The 17,616-nt window shown below is 42.8% G+C and overlaps 1 protein-coding gene across 1 annotated transcript in view; it reads right to left on the bottom strand.

The window, feature by feature from the left end:
- Window positions 1-17,616, bottom strand: part of znf407 (zinc finger protein 407) — a 145,711-nt gene that overhangs the window by 37,865 nt on the left and 90,230 nt on the right. Inside the window, 3 exon segments of the mRNA XM_029452039.1 lie at window positions 6,793-6,971; window positions 12,357-12,477; window positions 14,355-14,438. Coding sequence (XP_029307899.1) covers window positions 6,793-6,971; window positions 12,357-12,477; window positions 14,355-14,438 — 384 coding nt within the window.

Raw genomic sequence — 17,616 nt, 5'->3', positions numbered from 1 at the left:
AGTTGAGCCTGTTGGTAATTAGAGATGCCGAGACGTTTGGTGAGCCACCAAAAGAGACGGCACACAGAGACAAGAGAGGCGAAGGAGGAAGACAAGGGTCGTTTGCACAGTAAAAAGGGGCAAAGGTCGTGGTGGCGATCTCAGAAGTGCACTTCAGCCAATGAGGGTGTAGTTAAGGGAAAACATGTTGGTACTAGGAGCTGTGTTGACCCATCTTAAAAGGTCAAGATGGGGCAAGCCGGGCAGAAAGTAACACTCAGCAGTCTGGCCTTGTCTCACAACATGCTCTCCTTAACAATGTCTGCTGCTCCTTTCTTATCTTTTCACTTTTCTTTTTGACTCAACTTTATCATCAATAACCGCTTCTTTCTTTATTCCTTGTCTCAGACAGGTTAGCTGTTAGCTGCAGCTAGATATGTACAGTGTCTGAATTGAGGAGAGAAGTTGGATTGAATTATGGATGAGGCTTTATAGGAGCCGGCGGCCTGTCTGGTCCCATATTCACAGTCCCATACAGGAGGAGCAGCCCTGCCCGCCAGCATCCCCGCCACACGTCACTCACAGAAGGTGTGTGTGTGTGTGTACGTGCGCGCATCAGTCTAAGTACTATATGTGCACATGAAAGCATGCTCCAGTGTTCCGACAAACGCTCTTGCAAACATACAGCAAATGCTTTTCCTTTTATCTATTGATTAAAAAGAAAGAAGTGGAGCAGTTAATGTGCACTGACACACTATAAACAATCCCTTTAGGATGTCTGAAGAGTAGTAGTTTTTATAAATGATACCCTGGTTCACACAAGGGAATTAGTGTAGTGCATCCAAACAAAAACAAGTGTTTCCAGTGTTGGCGCTGGAGTCTCAAAATAAGACATTTGCTGATTAACTACTTAAAAAAGTTTAGAACATTAAGATTTTGCTAAATGTCATATACACGTGTGGTTAATATTTACTGTTGTTCTCTTGTGCCCTACATATGCCATCTGCAACTTTTGAGAATAGTGCAACATAAGCAAGCACCTAACAGAACTGTGCCAGTGCAACTCCATGGAGCACATATCAAGTGTCATCAATCTGCCTCAAATGTCCCGACAGTGACAGAACTTGTCCAGAGGCTCAGACAGAGGCAGAGGTTGACCCAGTCTGTCAATGACACTACACTTCCAGTCATCATGTACCGTGTGGAAAGAAATCTGTCTGTGATGGCCTAAAGGTGGCGAAAACACAATGTAGACATCACTTCACATTCGGAGCAGCTGGAAACCTACTGCCTCCATGTCTCCACACTGATTGGATGGGACTTGTCAGTCAAGGCTCTGAATGGCCACTAAATGGCTGAGCGGAGACTCTCGGATTGATGCCAGGAGGAAGGGAAGGAGAGGATGAAACAAAGGGCCGTTTGTTGTGGCTGATGTGTGATAAATGCAGCCGGTTGGGGGAGTTTTCATGCTCATTGGAGCAGGTCATTATGCAGGAATTGCTGCCTGCTCGGCCCAGACGGGCCCAGTATTGGTTTACTGAGACGCATGCAACCGACGATGTGCAATCCCCCCCCCCCCCAAGAAAACACACTCACACACACACCTCTTGTTGCAGGTCTCCTGGGACACACTGCCATTGAGCAGCCGCTTCTCAACTGTAATATCTCAACCATATGGAGTGTGTGGATGGAAAGAGGTTGGTATTAGACACAGAGCAGCCAATGGCACTTTCAATGATGGAATGGAGGGGCGGAAGAGGAATACAGAAGTAGGGATTCAAAAATAATTAACTTCATTTCTCAAAGTGAGCCATTCAGGTCCAGATGAAGCTGAAAGGTGTTCCTCCATCAGGGAATTCTCCAATTAACACCCAACACTGGCTGGAGTTGATCTTCAAGTTCCAACATGCAGGTTGCTTCGTGTTGTCGGGATATGAAGATATGAAGGAGACAGAATAACAAACACAGGCATAAAAGTAGTGAGTGTGAATGGAGACATACTGTGACCACAAAAGGCCACATGTATTCATGTGTCAGGGTATATGCATTGGATCTTGAGTAGGGGTGTAATGGTTCTGAAACCGAGACCATAGAGCAGAAAAAAGACCGTCGCCTCTTCTGTGTTCCTTAATAGTTTGCTCTTTTCTTTCCTGGTAAAAGTATTTGACTTATTTTGTCTTCCTGTAAAGCCAACAAATGCCTCATTGTTGACTTTATAAGATACAAATCAAAATAACTAAATGTAAGGTGTGACAACATCAGTGCAATGAGCCCCCCTGTTAATCTGACTTTACATTGTACTGAACAGAATGACTTTTTTCATTAATGCCTATCATGTGAATGCAACATAAGGACGGTGACACAAAGACGCAGGTTCATCACCAGCACTGACGACTTGATGTCCTATAGGTGTTTTTTTTTTTTTCAAAGAACTGTGATGCATTGTTTTTTTCACATATTTTTCAACGCAGAAACGTGTCACATATAACACATTGTTATTAGAAACAGATGCTGATTTTATCGTCAGTGTCTGTGGCTTCTTTCACAACGCCGACACAGTGTCATATGCGCTGGGATACCAGGACACATTTGCATGACATACACACCTGTCGTCCACAATCCAACACGCCGCTGTAACACAATACGCAAGTAAAACTCAGGAGAGTAATGTTTCATTACATGATGAACAGAAGGTGAAAGCAAGGGAGGGGAGCCGGGGAGGCACGCATATGCATAACTTAAGTAAGAGCCATCCAAACCCATATTTGTTTACAGATTTGTTTAATAAGGAAAAATATATGCAAACAACTGAATTTGCCCGTGGTTGTAACTGCGTATTAAGATCATCACTTACAAGGCCAGGTCTCCTCTAGCCCTCTACAGTAGCCATCCATCATGCATTATTAAGGAAAATAGAATCTGCATAAAGCAGCAACAATGCCTTGAAGAAGTTTATTTATTTATTTGTTTTATCTTTTTAGGCACTAAGCAGCAGATCCAAGTACTCAGTTGCTGTTAGCTAATTACAAAGCATTTGATCGCTATGCCCCCAAGATGTGCAATTATAACCTTGGTGGAAAATTAGGGAAATATTTCACAATTTAAAATAGTGGGATGAAGACGCTCTGACAAAGTTCACCTGTGTGTGTGTGTGTGTGTGTGTGTGTGTGTGTGTGTGTGTGTGTGTGTGTGTGTGTGTGTGTGTGTGTGTGTGTGTGTGTGTGTCTAACATAGGTTTTGGTACTGAACAGGACAGGAGGCTGATTTAACAAAGCCATTGCCCTGAAACCACAGCTCACCTCGCTGGAGGGAGATAGCAAAGAAAGAAGGAAGTATACAATTTCTCAAAGCTGCTCCAGTCATGGCGTACTTGCAGCATTTTAACTAGAAAGAAAGTTCCAGCAGAGGGGTAGTTTACTAAAGTCGCAGCGCTCTGAGGCACCTGTAGCTCGAGTTCTGCTGCAGTGCTATCTATGCCGAGATCACACAGACACCGCCACTTCTTTCTTTGTATCTCTCTGCAGATCGCACGAGGAAGACAATTGTCATTACCGTTTTATTAAAATGTGTCCTATCAGCAACATTTTCCCCTCACATATCTAACCTCCCTTTTCCCCCTCTAATTCTAATCATCATTCCCCTCCATCACTTGCTGGGTCTAATTCCCTCTCTTCCTTCGTTTGCAAAGGACCTCTGCTTTCATCCTTGAGAAGGGCTTTAATTTGAAGTGCGACGCTGAATAAAGAAGGGAAGACAGAGAGCGAGAGAGAGAGAGAGAGAGAGAGAGAGAGAGAGAGAGAGAGAGAGAGAGAGAGAGAGAGAGCAATATGGAAAGACAGAACAGCAGTGGAGACGTTCGGGTGTCAATCAATCCAGTGCGAGGGGCTGCAAGGACCCGTGACTAGGGTGCGTTTGATCTGTGTCTTTCAAAGGGGGAACAGCGGGAAGGGCCATCACAGATGATTTGCTTCTCGCTGCTGGCCCTGGTGCCACTCTGACAGAGAGCAATCACAAGCAGGTTAATTCAACATCTACCTTCTTAATCTTTTTTTCCCCTGTCTCTCTCTTTTGGTCTCGTTCTGTCTACTTAGATGAAACACTGCTCTTTCTGCTACAACCCCAACCCCCCACCACCCTTTCCCCTCTTTTGAAGGAGAGGCAGAGATCACAAGTGTACTTTCAATGCCTTTTCAAACCACCTATAGTTTGATCGCTTTGGTCTTAATCATGTTAAGGGTTGTTGAGTTGGAGTCCTGCGATAGTTTATTTATGTGTCGCTACAATGAAGCATCATTTTGAGAAAACTGTGATGTATCAATGACAGCAAAGTGGGATCAGTCATTTTGGTGTGGGGGGGGGGGGGGGGGGGAATTGGTGCAGCAAATATATTTCTTCTATGGAAAGAAACACCATTAGCTGCATTTATGGATCATTCCCTTGCTGCTGTCATTCTTTGGGTTCATACGGTGTCTGTGGTGTGGTGTGACCAGAATATGATGAGAGCGTCATGATGACATCTTGAAAACACGCTGTTTAACTTGACTGAAAGAGGAGGACATGTTCCCTCCAGATGAATGAAAGACGACGAGAGTTCCAGACAAGATCTGACCTTGGTTCAAAACACTGAAAACTGAAACCCACGCAGTGCGTTGCTCGCTGTATCTGGGCGGAATCACAGTAAGATCATAGCCTCATTTAAGATGAAGCCCCAGCTTTGGCCTTGACACATACAGAGAGATCTCCTTCTTTACCTGGTATAACTGTTGTGTTCTCAAATGGCTTAACAGGCCAAACTATGGCGGACACAAAGAAACAAAACGAATCTTCTTCACCAAAGGTCGGCCATGCATCAGGACAAACAGAGGTGAGGGAAATTCTGGGGTGAAAGGGTAAGAAGAAGCGTAAAGGTGTGCTTTGGTTAAAGGTGAGAGGGTATGGAAAATATGAAGTAGGGAGGTGTTTTTAAGAGCAGTTGAAGGTAAAAAGGTTGTGCGGGGAGGTTAGGACATGGAAGTAAAAGGAGATCAAAGACAGAAGTTGGTCATTGAATTAGAAGAACAGAAATTATACCCAGAATAAGCCCGTTTGAGAAATTCAAAAAGATAAACTTTTCAGAGTCAGCACAAAGACACTCCAGATCCATTCTGTTTCAACAGGAAATAAGAATGCAGCCATTTTCCAGATATGTCCCTGACTGGCCTCTTTCCCATGGTGCTCAACTCCAACTCTACTGCTTTTATGTAAGGTCAAAGGGATAACAGGATAAAGGCTGTCCTCTCTGCTCCTCTGAAGGACAAGCACTCGGCCGATTGGATTTGGTGGCCTTCAAGGACAAAGGAAGAACACTGGGATACAAAGGAACCAATAGTAGAGGAACACGATTTCATCTGTCTCTCTGGCCTGAGTGAGTGGCAGGGATGGCTAGAGCAGCAATCTTTGGGTGCTGCCTCTTTGTGTCACGGTGCCCTCCATCAGCGTTGAATAGCAAGGCTCGATCCATTGACAAAAACACACTCAAGGATTCTGCAAGATCTGACCTCTGTGAAATGATAGAGCCTGGGCAGGGTTGCGGGGGCAGCCAGGTGGTTTGATTCAGTAGAATGATTCCAAATGTTGATTTGTCTGTAGGTATACTGTATGTGTGCAAATGTTTGTGATCACATTAGAAATCAGAATGCAGAAAATTAGAGAGGCAAGTTAGAAAATGGAAAGTGGTATGGTTCAAATGGCAGAAAACGTAATATGTTCCCAGCTACCATTAAGGTGCCCTCGACAAGGCACTTAAAGGGGCAGCCCACTGATTTGCAATGGCACTTTTATAAACTTAAAAAAAAATGATGGTCAAAAAAAGCAAGAGATACAGGAAGAAACATCCTGACCTTTAGTCCCTAGAATGGATAAAGCTTCAGAAACACTAGCTCCCACATTTCCCATAATATTACTCTGTTGCATTCTTTGTAAGATCTTCTCTGACTGCTCTTTCATTTTCTTTTTTTCTGTTAAAAAGTTGACCCAAGCTGAGATGGTTATTTTCTCAAACTAGAAAGCTCCCTCCAGAGACACAGAAAAAGAAGAAGAAGAATTCCTTTATGAATCGCCTTGAGTGAGTTTCTTTTTCACTCCATTGTTATTTTAAACACACACACACACACACACACACACACACACACACACACACACACACACTCACACACACACACCCATAGACATGTAGTTGTTGTGGGGAGATGTTAGAGTGATGGGGCCGTCACATAATCAGGTGCCCTGAGCAGTTAGGGGTTCAGTGCCTTGCTCAAGGGTACCCCTGTAGTGCCCAGTATGGGAACTGGCACCTCTCCAGCAATTAGTCCTCACTCCATACTGACTAGTCCATGCTGGACAAGCCAAGTCCCCATGGAGTGAGCTACTGCCACCCCATTATACAACTATTTTTAAAAGCTGAGAAGTACTCTCCATGACTAGTGAACTGATCTTCATGTGCAAAATTGGTGGAACGTCCCTTTAACTTTCAGCTGATCCAGTCGAGCTGCTCAACAGCCAACAGAACAAAACAATGGCAGTAGTGGGCAGCTTCCAGATGTGTAACGGTGAAACTCAAGATATTGCTGTAAAAAAAGCCTGGAGCTCCGATGCCATCGAAGGCTTCAATGTGCTGCTGTTTCTAAATGTGGTCAGATATGTTCCAAGTCTTTCTTCTGAGAGAAGGTTTCTCCTTAGGGACAGGAATTGCATGGAATGATATGGATGTTGAGAATAGGCAATGATAATGCTTTAAACGGAGCCTCCTCAAGTACAAATTGAACAATCAGTTACCTGCATGTAGGTAGGCGAGGTCTGGATTCTCAATATCAATGTGATTTTCCTTCAGGTGGTTGCGGAACTCCATGGGAGAGTTGGTGGCATGGCTACATTTGGGACAGTTGTACATCTTCACGCCCTCGTGTTTCCCTGTATGGAGAATGTGCTTCCGGATGTTCTCAGCACAGTTGGATCTGAGGGAGACAAACAAAGATAAAAAGGCATCATTCCTTTTTTGGAATAGATAAGAAAAATAAAGATTAAAAGATGAATCATGAGGGAGAAAACACAAGATAAATGCTTGGCAACTTTCCCAACAGAGGTTTGCTTTACTAACATTTTATTTTGTGGCAATACACTCACAAACCCTCTCTCTCTCACACACACACACACACACACACACACACACACACACACACACACACACACACACACACACACACACACACACACACACACACACACACACACACACACACACACACACACGAAAAAAAACTCAAACTGGGCTTTGGAGCTGAGGGAGAAGCCGTGTTTGGACAGACTCTCAAAGCATCCATTGCTCTGTGAAAAAGGCCCACAACCAGCAAACAAACACTTTCACAGACAGCGAAACACAAACAATATTTACATCTCGCAAATTCTTTGATATTTTGACCCACACGTTTGTATAGGTTTAGTGTGTAATGGTGGTGGTGGGTGCTGTGGGTGATGCCCGCTGTGAGGCTGCACGTGGGTCTAGAGGCCTACTGAGTGCATTACAGATACGTCTGTAGACATCTGTTATGCATTATGTATCTTTTTGAAATTGTATGGAAGGTATTGGAATAATTGTTTGTGCGTGTGAGAGTTTGTGGGTCTTTGGGCTGGTCAGATCGGGCAGGCCAAGCAGAAAGCTACTGCAGGGTGTAGGATGTAATGATGTCAGCTCAGAGAGTCACACACAACCCTCTGCTGATTAATGATGCTGCCTGACCTGCTCCCAGGTTCTATCTAAACCTGCCCACGGACACACACAAACACACACAGATGTGTTACCGGAAAGACAAACATGCACATACATAGACATGAACAAACCTTAGTTTGCGCCAAAATAAAAATCTTGATATAATTTCACAGGTGCAAATATACAGACATGTACCCCCCTCCACACACACACACACACACACACAGACACACACAAGAAAGCACACACATAATGCATCATGCAAGCAAGCATGTGCAGTGTAGAACACAGTTTCATACACACACATAAACACACACCGTCATGTGTTGATGGATTGGGCACTCGTGCTCAGTTTGGACCTGACATTCTCGGACAGTATAATACGCAATTACTCTCCCTTATCACCTTGGCCGGGACAATAAAGCCTCACAGTGCCATAGCTCACGCCAGCCAAGGAGAGAATTTGTTTTCACTTTTGCAGAGACACCTCTCTCCATCATGGGGCCACAGTCCAGCCTCGCTCCACTGGGGCCTTAAAAAAAAACAGAGCGGGCCCTCACTGTGTTCTGTTCATAGTGTATGAAATACATAAGCACTCGCCACTGGTGGACAATGAGCGCTCTTCACAAAACTGAACAGTACAGTCAGTTTGGGTACTTTATAGAAGCAGTAATCCCCAGCAATGTAGAAATGTCTGTTTTACTCGATCACTGATTACAATAATTCAAAATGTAACTAGTTCATGAAAGCTTTTACATTTGCTTTGGGTCAGAGGTCATTCCTGGCTCAGTGGGAAGTGATGTGTTTGGATTTCTGCTTTGTCAAAATTAGGCAAAAGAAGCAGGTAGTTAGCTTGAGCTTTGACTGCCACAGGTAATGAACAGACAAATAAAAGAGGGTCAGCTTTGAACCTCAAAGAAACAAGATAGATGATGCCACAACACTGGTCACACTTTCACAGGTGACATGTACAAAAGCACCGCACTCAATATCTATTACTTTACTTCTGTAAATGGAACCGCAGAAGATGAACCTCAACTCAGGCCCGATGTGAAACGCATACAGTTAAGGTCTTGAAGGTTTAAATGTCAAGAATGTGAAGAGCTTGAATCATTTTAAATATCTAAATGCGTCAGATTTACGTTGATTTAATATGTACACATATTCTCAATCATTTAGCCAGCAGATTGGCACACACTGTTGTGATTACAGCCGTCATGCAAAACTATAACAGGTTCACAGACAAATCATGGCAACATCTGTTGACTGTTTTTCTGCTTAATGAAAAAAAGACAGATGTAAGAACTTAAACTGTCACATGCTCTTAAATTACCGCAAATCATACTGCGAAAAAATGCATTTTATACAAAAAGTGAACTGACTTCTTATTCGAAAGTGGGAGCATGAATAGATAAAATTTGAAGCGGAGCTAAAAGGTTCTAAAGAGAGCGCGGGTGGATTCCTAGGGGGGCCATGCTATCTCTCAGATATGGTAATGGAGTAATTGTCATATTAAAACAACACAACGTGCATTTAGGAGTCAGCAGGTGTCACAGTTAGTGAAAGCCCACACCAGCCCTCCTACTATACACTGTATTAATTAGTCCAACGCTGTTTCAACTTCCTCCCCCATCCATGCACTCACCATGGGAATCAGCCATACTGATGCTCAATGGATGCATCACCCCTTTCTCTGCCTCTTTCTGTCGCTCTCCTTTATTTTAGCCATTTCCATATTCCTCCTCCCAAAGAGTGTATGGTAATGGGAGAGGTGTAATTGAGAGGCGCTTCGTTAGAGGAGATTTAAATGTGTTTCTTTGTGAGTGTTAAGAGTTAGGGGGGGTGTTTGGATCATTGGTGCTATTTGGATCTTATTCTGCCAAGAAGGCCCAGTTATCATCATTAATGTCTCCCCCTCCTCCCGTTACTCTCCTTTCACTTTATAAGGTCGCAAACCTTCCTGGCACTGACAGTAAGCGTGTCATCCTCAAAGCCGCCACCGCCTCAAATTGAAAAGGTATTTTAACAGGTAGATTGAAACATGAATGCGGCAGCATTCAATAAACAATAATAGCCCCAGAAGGATGGTAACGTGGCAGGAGTCAGAGGCTACATATCAATTAGACCGCTTAAGATGGTACAGTGACTCTAATGAGAAAAAAAGAAGAAAAAAACTTGTCATTGTGAACAATAGAATTATTCCTTAAACACTGGAGTAAAGAAGTGTTGTGGTTTGCATAAATAGCTGCAGAATAGTCAAATAGACATCATTAATTGACAGCCCAGGACTCCATGTGCAATATCATTAGAATATTTGTACCACTATCCCACAACTATAATTATCCCCCTCTATTATCTATCTCTGTCTGAATAGGAGATGAGTGGCATTTGATAGATCATTCACTCCCTGCTCATTTACATACATTTGAGAAGCAGCCTTGATGGAGATCACATTGTATCAAGTGGGAACCATAGATGTCATCCATAACATTGAATATGGATATTTAATAGTGGAAATCAGATGTATACCTGTAAAACAGGATATAAATATTTTTCTATGACTGTCAATCACACAATTGCGCCATTTATCTCAGATCTAAATATGTCTTTAAAGTGCACCAGATCTATTTCATAAGCTTACATTGAAAGGTCGAAGGTGTTAACTCATCTCGTCGCTCGTTATCGTGGTCAGGCCACCAGAGACAAGGTTTAAAACATGTATTCAGAGTGGAAGCAGGGTGGAGGCGAGGGCCCTCGCGGCAGTCTGAGGCCCCCACATACAATTCCTCATCCTCACATTAGTAAGCCAGCGGGGCGTTTCCCCAACCTCCCCCTCCTCCCACCTTGCCCCCCCCCCCCTTTCCTTGCCCTCTGGACCTCTCAGAACCCCTGGGGCCACCAAAATGGTAATTGGGCTTCTAATTTACTGTTTCATTTGCCACTATCTGTAATGATCATTAAGTATCAGTGCGGGAACAATGGCCAGGAACATTTGGCTCGTTACAGTGTCTCTGATACTGGGGTTATTCTACTGTAGTGGTTTGATATGGGAACACAATTTGACCTCAGGGAAAGAAATCTGCCAATTTATATGATTAACATTTTTTTCACATCCATTTTCAATACTTAAAGCCTTTGAACCAATAACTTTAATAGGACATTTGGATAGAACTTGACAAATGTTTGCAAGATGGTGGCTTCTTCATCATACAGTCTTGTTTTTTTCCTGAGTTGTGAGGTTCAGTGTCCCATGAGGTACAAATGGAACTCTGCGCAACACACACAATTCTTGCTGTATATACATTTAATATAGACTATTGGTGGCTCCAATCAAATAAGAATAAAAGCCTAGAGTCTGGAGCCAAATATCAACCATACACTACCTACAGACCTTGTAGTCGAATTCAGAAGAGCACATGATGCAGTCTTCCTGCGCAGTTAAATGACACTTCTCCAAAGTATCTTATATGCATCTTAAATTAAACGTCAGTTAAAATCTCCCATACTGGTGGATCCTTAATGGATACAGTCAAGAGATACTTCATGATAACTTTAGGTACAAGGTGAGATACTCCTTTGATAATTGCAAACTAATAGCCTGACTACAATTATTACATCTCAGCATTTCATTTTTTTCTTACTTGGACTGCATACAAAGGACTTATGAAATGAGTGGAGCGCTTCACTGCAGCGGAGCAGGTGGAGCAAGCTGCCGAAATGACTTTGTCACAGAGGGGAAAAAACAAATGAAGAGTACATCTAAAACCAATGATGGGTTTGAGATCATTCCCTTTCACACTCTTCTGCCACAACCTGATGAGGAAGCACAGGATGAGAGAAGGAGAGAAAGACAGAGAGAGGGAGTCAAGGGGACACGGAGGGAGAGAGAGAGAGAGAGAGAGAGAGAGAGAGAGAGAGAGAGAGAGAGAGAGAGAGAGAGAGACAGAGAGAGAGAGAGAGAGAGAGAGAGAGAGAGACAGAGAGAGACAGAGAGAGAGAGACAGAGAGAGAGACGAGAGAGAGAGAGACAGAGAGAGACAGAGAGAGAGAGAGAGAGACAGAGAGAGACGGAGAGAGAGAGAGACGGAGAGAGAGAGAGAGAGAGAGAGAGAGAGAGAGAGAGAGAGAGAGAGAGAGAGAGAGATGGAGATGTGCAACGCCAGCCAAAACTTTTTCAATTTCACCGACAATTTCCTGTGTAATTACTGATCTGGTATGATGGTGTTTTAATGACAGGGACCTGCCAGTGCCAGTGTGTGTGTGTGTGTGAGAGAGAGAGTGTACATGTGCGTGAGTGTGTGTGTGTGTGTGTGTGTTGGGGGAGATCTGGCCGGGCCTGTTGATGATGGCAGAGTGATGAGATGGAGCCGTGCTGTGGAGATTAGACCTGTCTGCCTTCCACCTCTCCAAAACACACACACATGCACACGCACACGCACACACACACATACACACAAAACCTCTAGTATTAACACCACCCTCCCCAACACTCCAAACTACCCTACAATGCCACCTGCTATCTCACCATCACACTCACTCACTTACATACTCCGCACAGACCCTCCCTCCCCCCACCTATCAACCCCCTGATCATCAGCGCCACCAACCGTGGGGCAGGTCAATGAGCCGGTACCTGTAGTCGCACCAGGGGCAGCGGTACGGTTTCTCCCCGGTGTGAACACGCTTGTGCCGCGATAGGTGGGACTGCGTGGTGGAGGCGAAGTTGCAGAGCTTACATTTGAAGGGTCTCTCTCCTGTTGAAAAGATAAGACAAAGACAATGGTGATGAGACCAAGATGACACTAAAGTCACACATAGACATATAAATATACAAACATAGGTATCAGGTCACAAATGACATGGTTTGGCTAACATGTGAAACAATTTAGCTGGATTCATAAATCCAAATGTAGGACTTCTTAGGTTGTTTATAATGCTATGTGGGATTCACTTGGAGACCGACTAAAGACAAAAACTAAATTGGCAAGAGCATATTTTGCTGAAACAAAAGCCAATAAGAGTTCTGAAATGACTGTACTAGTTTAGTTAAATGCATGTAAGTGTGCCCTGCACCTGCTCTACTCTACTCTGATCGCTGCAGGTGATTTCTTTTATTATCTTTTTTTATTTTGTGTATCAAATTTTAATGTCTGAAAGTAATTAAACCAACAATTGAAGAGTAAACGCTGAAAGCAGATGAACTGCCGTTTAATAAAGATTAAAATATGAAATGCCAGTTAAACTGCAAACGGAGAAAGACATTTATATTTCAGTTGAGTCTGAAGTGCCAGATACAATTTAGTTGAAGTGTCAGTTTTCCAAACTTCTAGTTAAAAGTAAGTGAAGATCAGTTGAAGTGTCAAAGTGTTAAACGTTGTGTTCTCTCCTCAGACAGTTTGTGTCTGTCAACAGGAGGTTGAAAACGTATTACTGCATCTCTCTACGAATATGATAAGCAAGATGTTGATGGAAACCCAGATGGGAGATTTCTATCGTTAGATGATAGATGATTACCACATTTGACACATGGCCATTAATCTTACACAGCGATAGATACTTTATTATACATTGTAAACGAATGCTCACAGGGTCAAGGTATCAATTCAACCTAAAATAAAAGCGACAGGAATGATGTCTGTGGGTGTAGCAGCAGACCGGAGTGAAGAAGTCCTTTACTCAACAGCTTTGGTGATGTCACTGTTTAAAACCTGCAATCAAACCTAACCCGGCTTTCATGAGCCGCTAACCTACAGAACATTGAGGAAGGTTATTAACATTCAATTGACTCTTGTAGTCTGCAGTGTTTGTAAAATAAATAAACTCAGAGACATTTCCGTAGCGACAAGAGAAGCATGAGCCTCTGACTTCTGGAACATGTTTGTCATGAAAGGGGAAATATTTGAAAATACTAAATAATGGCACAATGTTGTCTTGAACCACACAAAGATTTGGGACTAGCAGTGGCCTTTTGTAAAATGTCTCTCAGTCAAACTGTGACAAGAGAACACTGTGAGACAGGATGGTGCCTTCATGTGCAGCTGCATCACAACAGCTAAATCAGTGGAATTGACACATGTCAACACAGGAGAGGAGGACGGGGATTGGAGGTTTTGGGGGGGAAATGAGAGAGAAGCTGAGGAGCAAACAAAATGAATTATGAAAACCTAAATGAATATTTATAACAGGATTCTTGATCCTTGGGCGGCTGCCAGACAACGGTTAAGAACAGTATTTGTTTCACTATCCCAATTTCCAAAAAAGCACTCGTTATTGACAGCCTATCTGAAAAATGCAATTTCCCTAAGCGACAGAATGACATGGTGAAATGATAACTGAAATTAAAAATCTCAGATTCAGTCAGCCATACTGGTACACATGCCTATCACTGACAGCGGCATGTCACACTGATGTGCCTGTGTGTGTGTGTGTGTGTGTGTGTGTGTGTGTGTGTGTGTGTGTGTGTGAGAGACAGCAAACAGTTGCTAAAACTATGTGGAAAAAAGAAATTGAGGCAGTTCAGGTCTTAAAGTGTCAATCACCAGCCAAGATTATGAAGGTCTGCACAGTTAGTGTGTGCGCTTCGATTAGTTTTGGACATTAGTTCAGGGTGTGTGTGTGTTTTGCTTCTCACCTGTGTGCTGGCGTCTGTGTTTGGTAAGGGCGTGTCTTGTGCCTCCAGCAAAGCCACACAGGTCACACAGATAAGACTTCTCTCCTGTACAGACAGATTGAGAGGAAGAAAAGGACGAATAAAGCATTAGGGTTTTCTAGGACAGAGAGAAAGAAATAGGCAAGAAAGGACATTAAAACATGACAGAATAAGGGAGAGGCAGCAAGAACCCGAGAGGGAAAGATTAACTTTTGTCTCATTTATACTATAATTATTAAATATTAATTTATACACTCATTCAAATCCAGATCTCCTTCAAGGGACCAAGAAGTACTTCTGAGTACATTCCAATTTATTAGAACGTACGTAAGCAGTCAGACAATAACACAGGTTACGTGGGTAAACTCTTGTAATATTACCCAAAAAGCTCTTTGTAAACTTCCATCACAGTTTACAGCAGGGGTGTCAAACATGCGGCCCGGGGGCCAAAACCGGCCGGCCAGAGGGTCCAGTCCGGCCCGCGGGATGACTTTGCAAAGTGTAAAAATGAGTTGTTTTGATCATAAAGTAAAATACTGTTCCAGATACCTGTGACTAAATGTGTTGTGCCTTTGTAGATACACTGATCTGTAGGTTGTAATGCACATGTGTAAATCATAAACTGAGGCACAATATTGTTGACATTGCACTTTTCTGTTCTTAAGACATGTCAGGTTGTTCATAATGTTTAGTAAAAAGATCAAATCTGAACTTTTTGCACTAAAACGAAGGGGAACATTTGGAGTTGTCGTTATTTATATATTATTATGCTGTGATGTTACTGGTCCGGCCTATTTGAGATTGGAAATTGTGCTGCATGTGGCCCCTGAACTAACATGAGTTTGACACCCCTGGTTTACAGGCTTTGACATTGAGCAACTTTTCCTACCGTATACGATGTAGTAGTGCGCACAAATAATGATGTGCTTAGAGACTCCATTTAGATTGTTCTTTAAATAAAGCTTTCTCTAAATAATCTGGCTAAACTTTGGCTTGTTTGCAACCTCTTAGATAATCTCACCACTCGTGTGACTCGCCCTATAGCACTTTCCTTAAGTCCTAAAGTGCCCTGCCCTAAAGTTGCCATGCTCCCAGATCTTAAAAATAACTTTGTTGAGACACATCTATAAGAATAAGAGCCAAGTGGTAATAACACCAAAACTACATTTTAATAGGAACTTGAATACATCCAATAATGTTTCCTGCCACATACAGGAGGATATTGACAGGAAACAACAAGACATTTCTAAATGCTGAAACTTTAGGGATGTTAATTAACTAATTAACTTAATAAACTGAATTCAATTAAAGACAACATTTTTATGTTTTTAATATGTATTAAGTGTGTTGTGTTGATGTGTTGATGTGCATCTGGATCAAATATATTATGACTATGCAAATGCAGGTAATGTCATTAAAAATCAAATAAACTGTTACTGCTGGTTAATCCAGGTGAGTGTGTGAAGCTACACGATTCAAGACATTTGTTTTATTGCAGTTGTTTTCCCTCCGTCTGCCTGAACTAAATACAACTCATTGTAATTAATCTGTCACTAATACTTTTTAATTTCAAGGTTGCATCGACATTAATCAAAAACAAATACACTTAAATAGTAAAATTACAAGCTCAAAATATGGAGGGGTGGTAATACGTGGAAGGTTATTGAAGTAGATTCATGAAATGCTCGAATCCTTTCGAGTGGCAGAGGAAGTAATGAGGGGCCTCCTTCACTCAACTACTGCTGACGTGCCATTGAGCAAGGAAGTGAGAGCTCAAGTGAAGACAAAGAAGAAGAGAATGTAGCGTGAATGTATTGGGAGAGATGAGTAAAAGGAGGAGAAAGGCAGACACTGAGCAAAGGAAAGAGACTGAACAGATGAGCAGCGGGTCTAGTTGGCTAACAGATGAGCCAAGCAGAAGTCACAGATCACTAGTGTATATCCATCACAGCTCTCACAGCTAACTAATTCCTCCAATCAGATGGATCCGTGTAAATATGTCAAATGGGGGACGGGAAATTGCCAGTGTGGTTTATTGACTGTGATAAAATCTGAAAAGCACCGCTGAACATAATTACATACTTGTCAGAGCCATAAAAATTAGCTTTATTATCAATGGGATGGTTTTGTACAACTTCATTTGGGGGCGATGCCTTCCAGATGGGGAGCGTGGAGAGCTTTTTTACACTCCTCCTCTCTTCCCTGCATCTGGCTCTGTCATTAACAGCATGATGGTCTCTCTCTTTCTCTCTACCATCGCACACAGGCAGTCACACACCCCTGCGCTCTCACACACACACACACACACGCACACACACACAGAGCAACATTTGTGATAAGACTCACACAGGGAAACTCACGCACGTGCGCATACAGACACGTTTAGAGAATGACACAGACATGCGTGCAAATGCGCACACGCACACACTGAGATGCAGATATTCTCACACACACACACACACACACACACACACACACACACACACACACACACACACACACACACACACACACACACACACACACACACACACACGAACACTGTAGGTACCACACGTTCTAACATACAGACACAAACGCTGCATGTGCAGCCGAGATCCCATCACTTAAATATTCAGCTCTCGCCACACACTGATAACACATTTGGGTGACTCTTCCAGCTGGGCCTCAGCGGTGCTCTTCTCCTCTTCTGCACAGATAGCAGCTTTCACCGAGTCCGCAGAGACAAAGCAGCCTCAAGTTTCCTCTATTACACCCATTTAAAGCCACTCGGCTGTGAGAAGAGTTTTAATGCAGTGCCACTTAGAGGGGAGAAAAACAGCCTTAAAAATGTGCATTCGTTAGCCGATTCACACAGGTTCACTTTTCAAATTCCAGCGTGATGGCCTTTAATGTAACAATGTTCTCATGTAAATAAATGTCCATTCTGCTACTTTCTTTGGTCGCATGAAATCACCCTTTTTCATTTGCCGTTCGAAATACCTCATGTTGGAGGTTCCTAGGAAAAAGATATTGCTGAATGTGAAAATGTGCTACAGAGGGCATTTTGAGTAGATTGAATGGGAAAACCAGGTGGCATAAACTTCATCATCAGCAAAAAAAAAAAAAAAGGATGAAGACATCCGAGCGACAAGTGATCTATGACAAGCAATACAACTGCAGCACAAACAACGAAGACAAAAGAAGGAAGGAAATCCTTGATAGTTCAAACCCCCTAAAATTGTGTTTCAAATCAATGTCATTC

Source organism: Cottoperca gobio, chromosome 16 (assembly GCF_900634415.1).
Source record: "Cottoperca gobio chromosome 16, fCotGob3.1, whole genome shotgun sequence".
Lineage (NCBI taxonomy): Eukaryota > Metazoa > Chordata > Actinopteri > Perciformes > Bovichtidae > Cottoperca > Cottoperca gobio.
The sequence above is the reverse complement of the archived record's forward strand: the minus strand, read 5'-3'. Positions and strand labels throughout refer to the sequence as shown.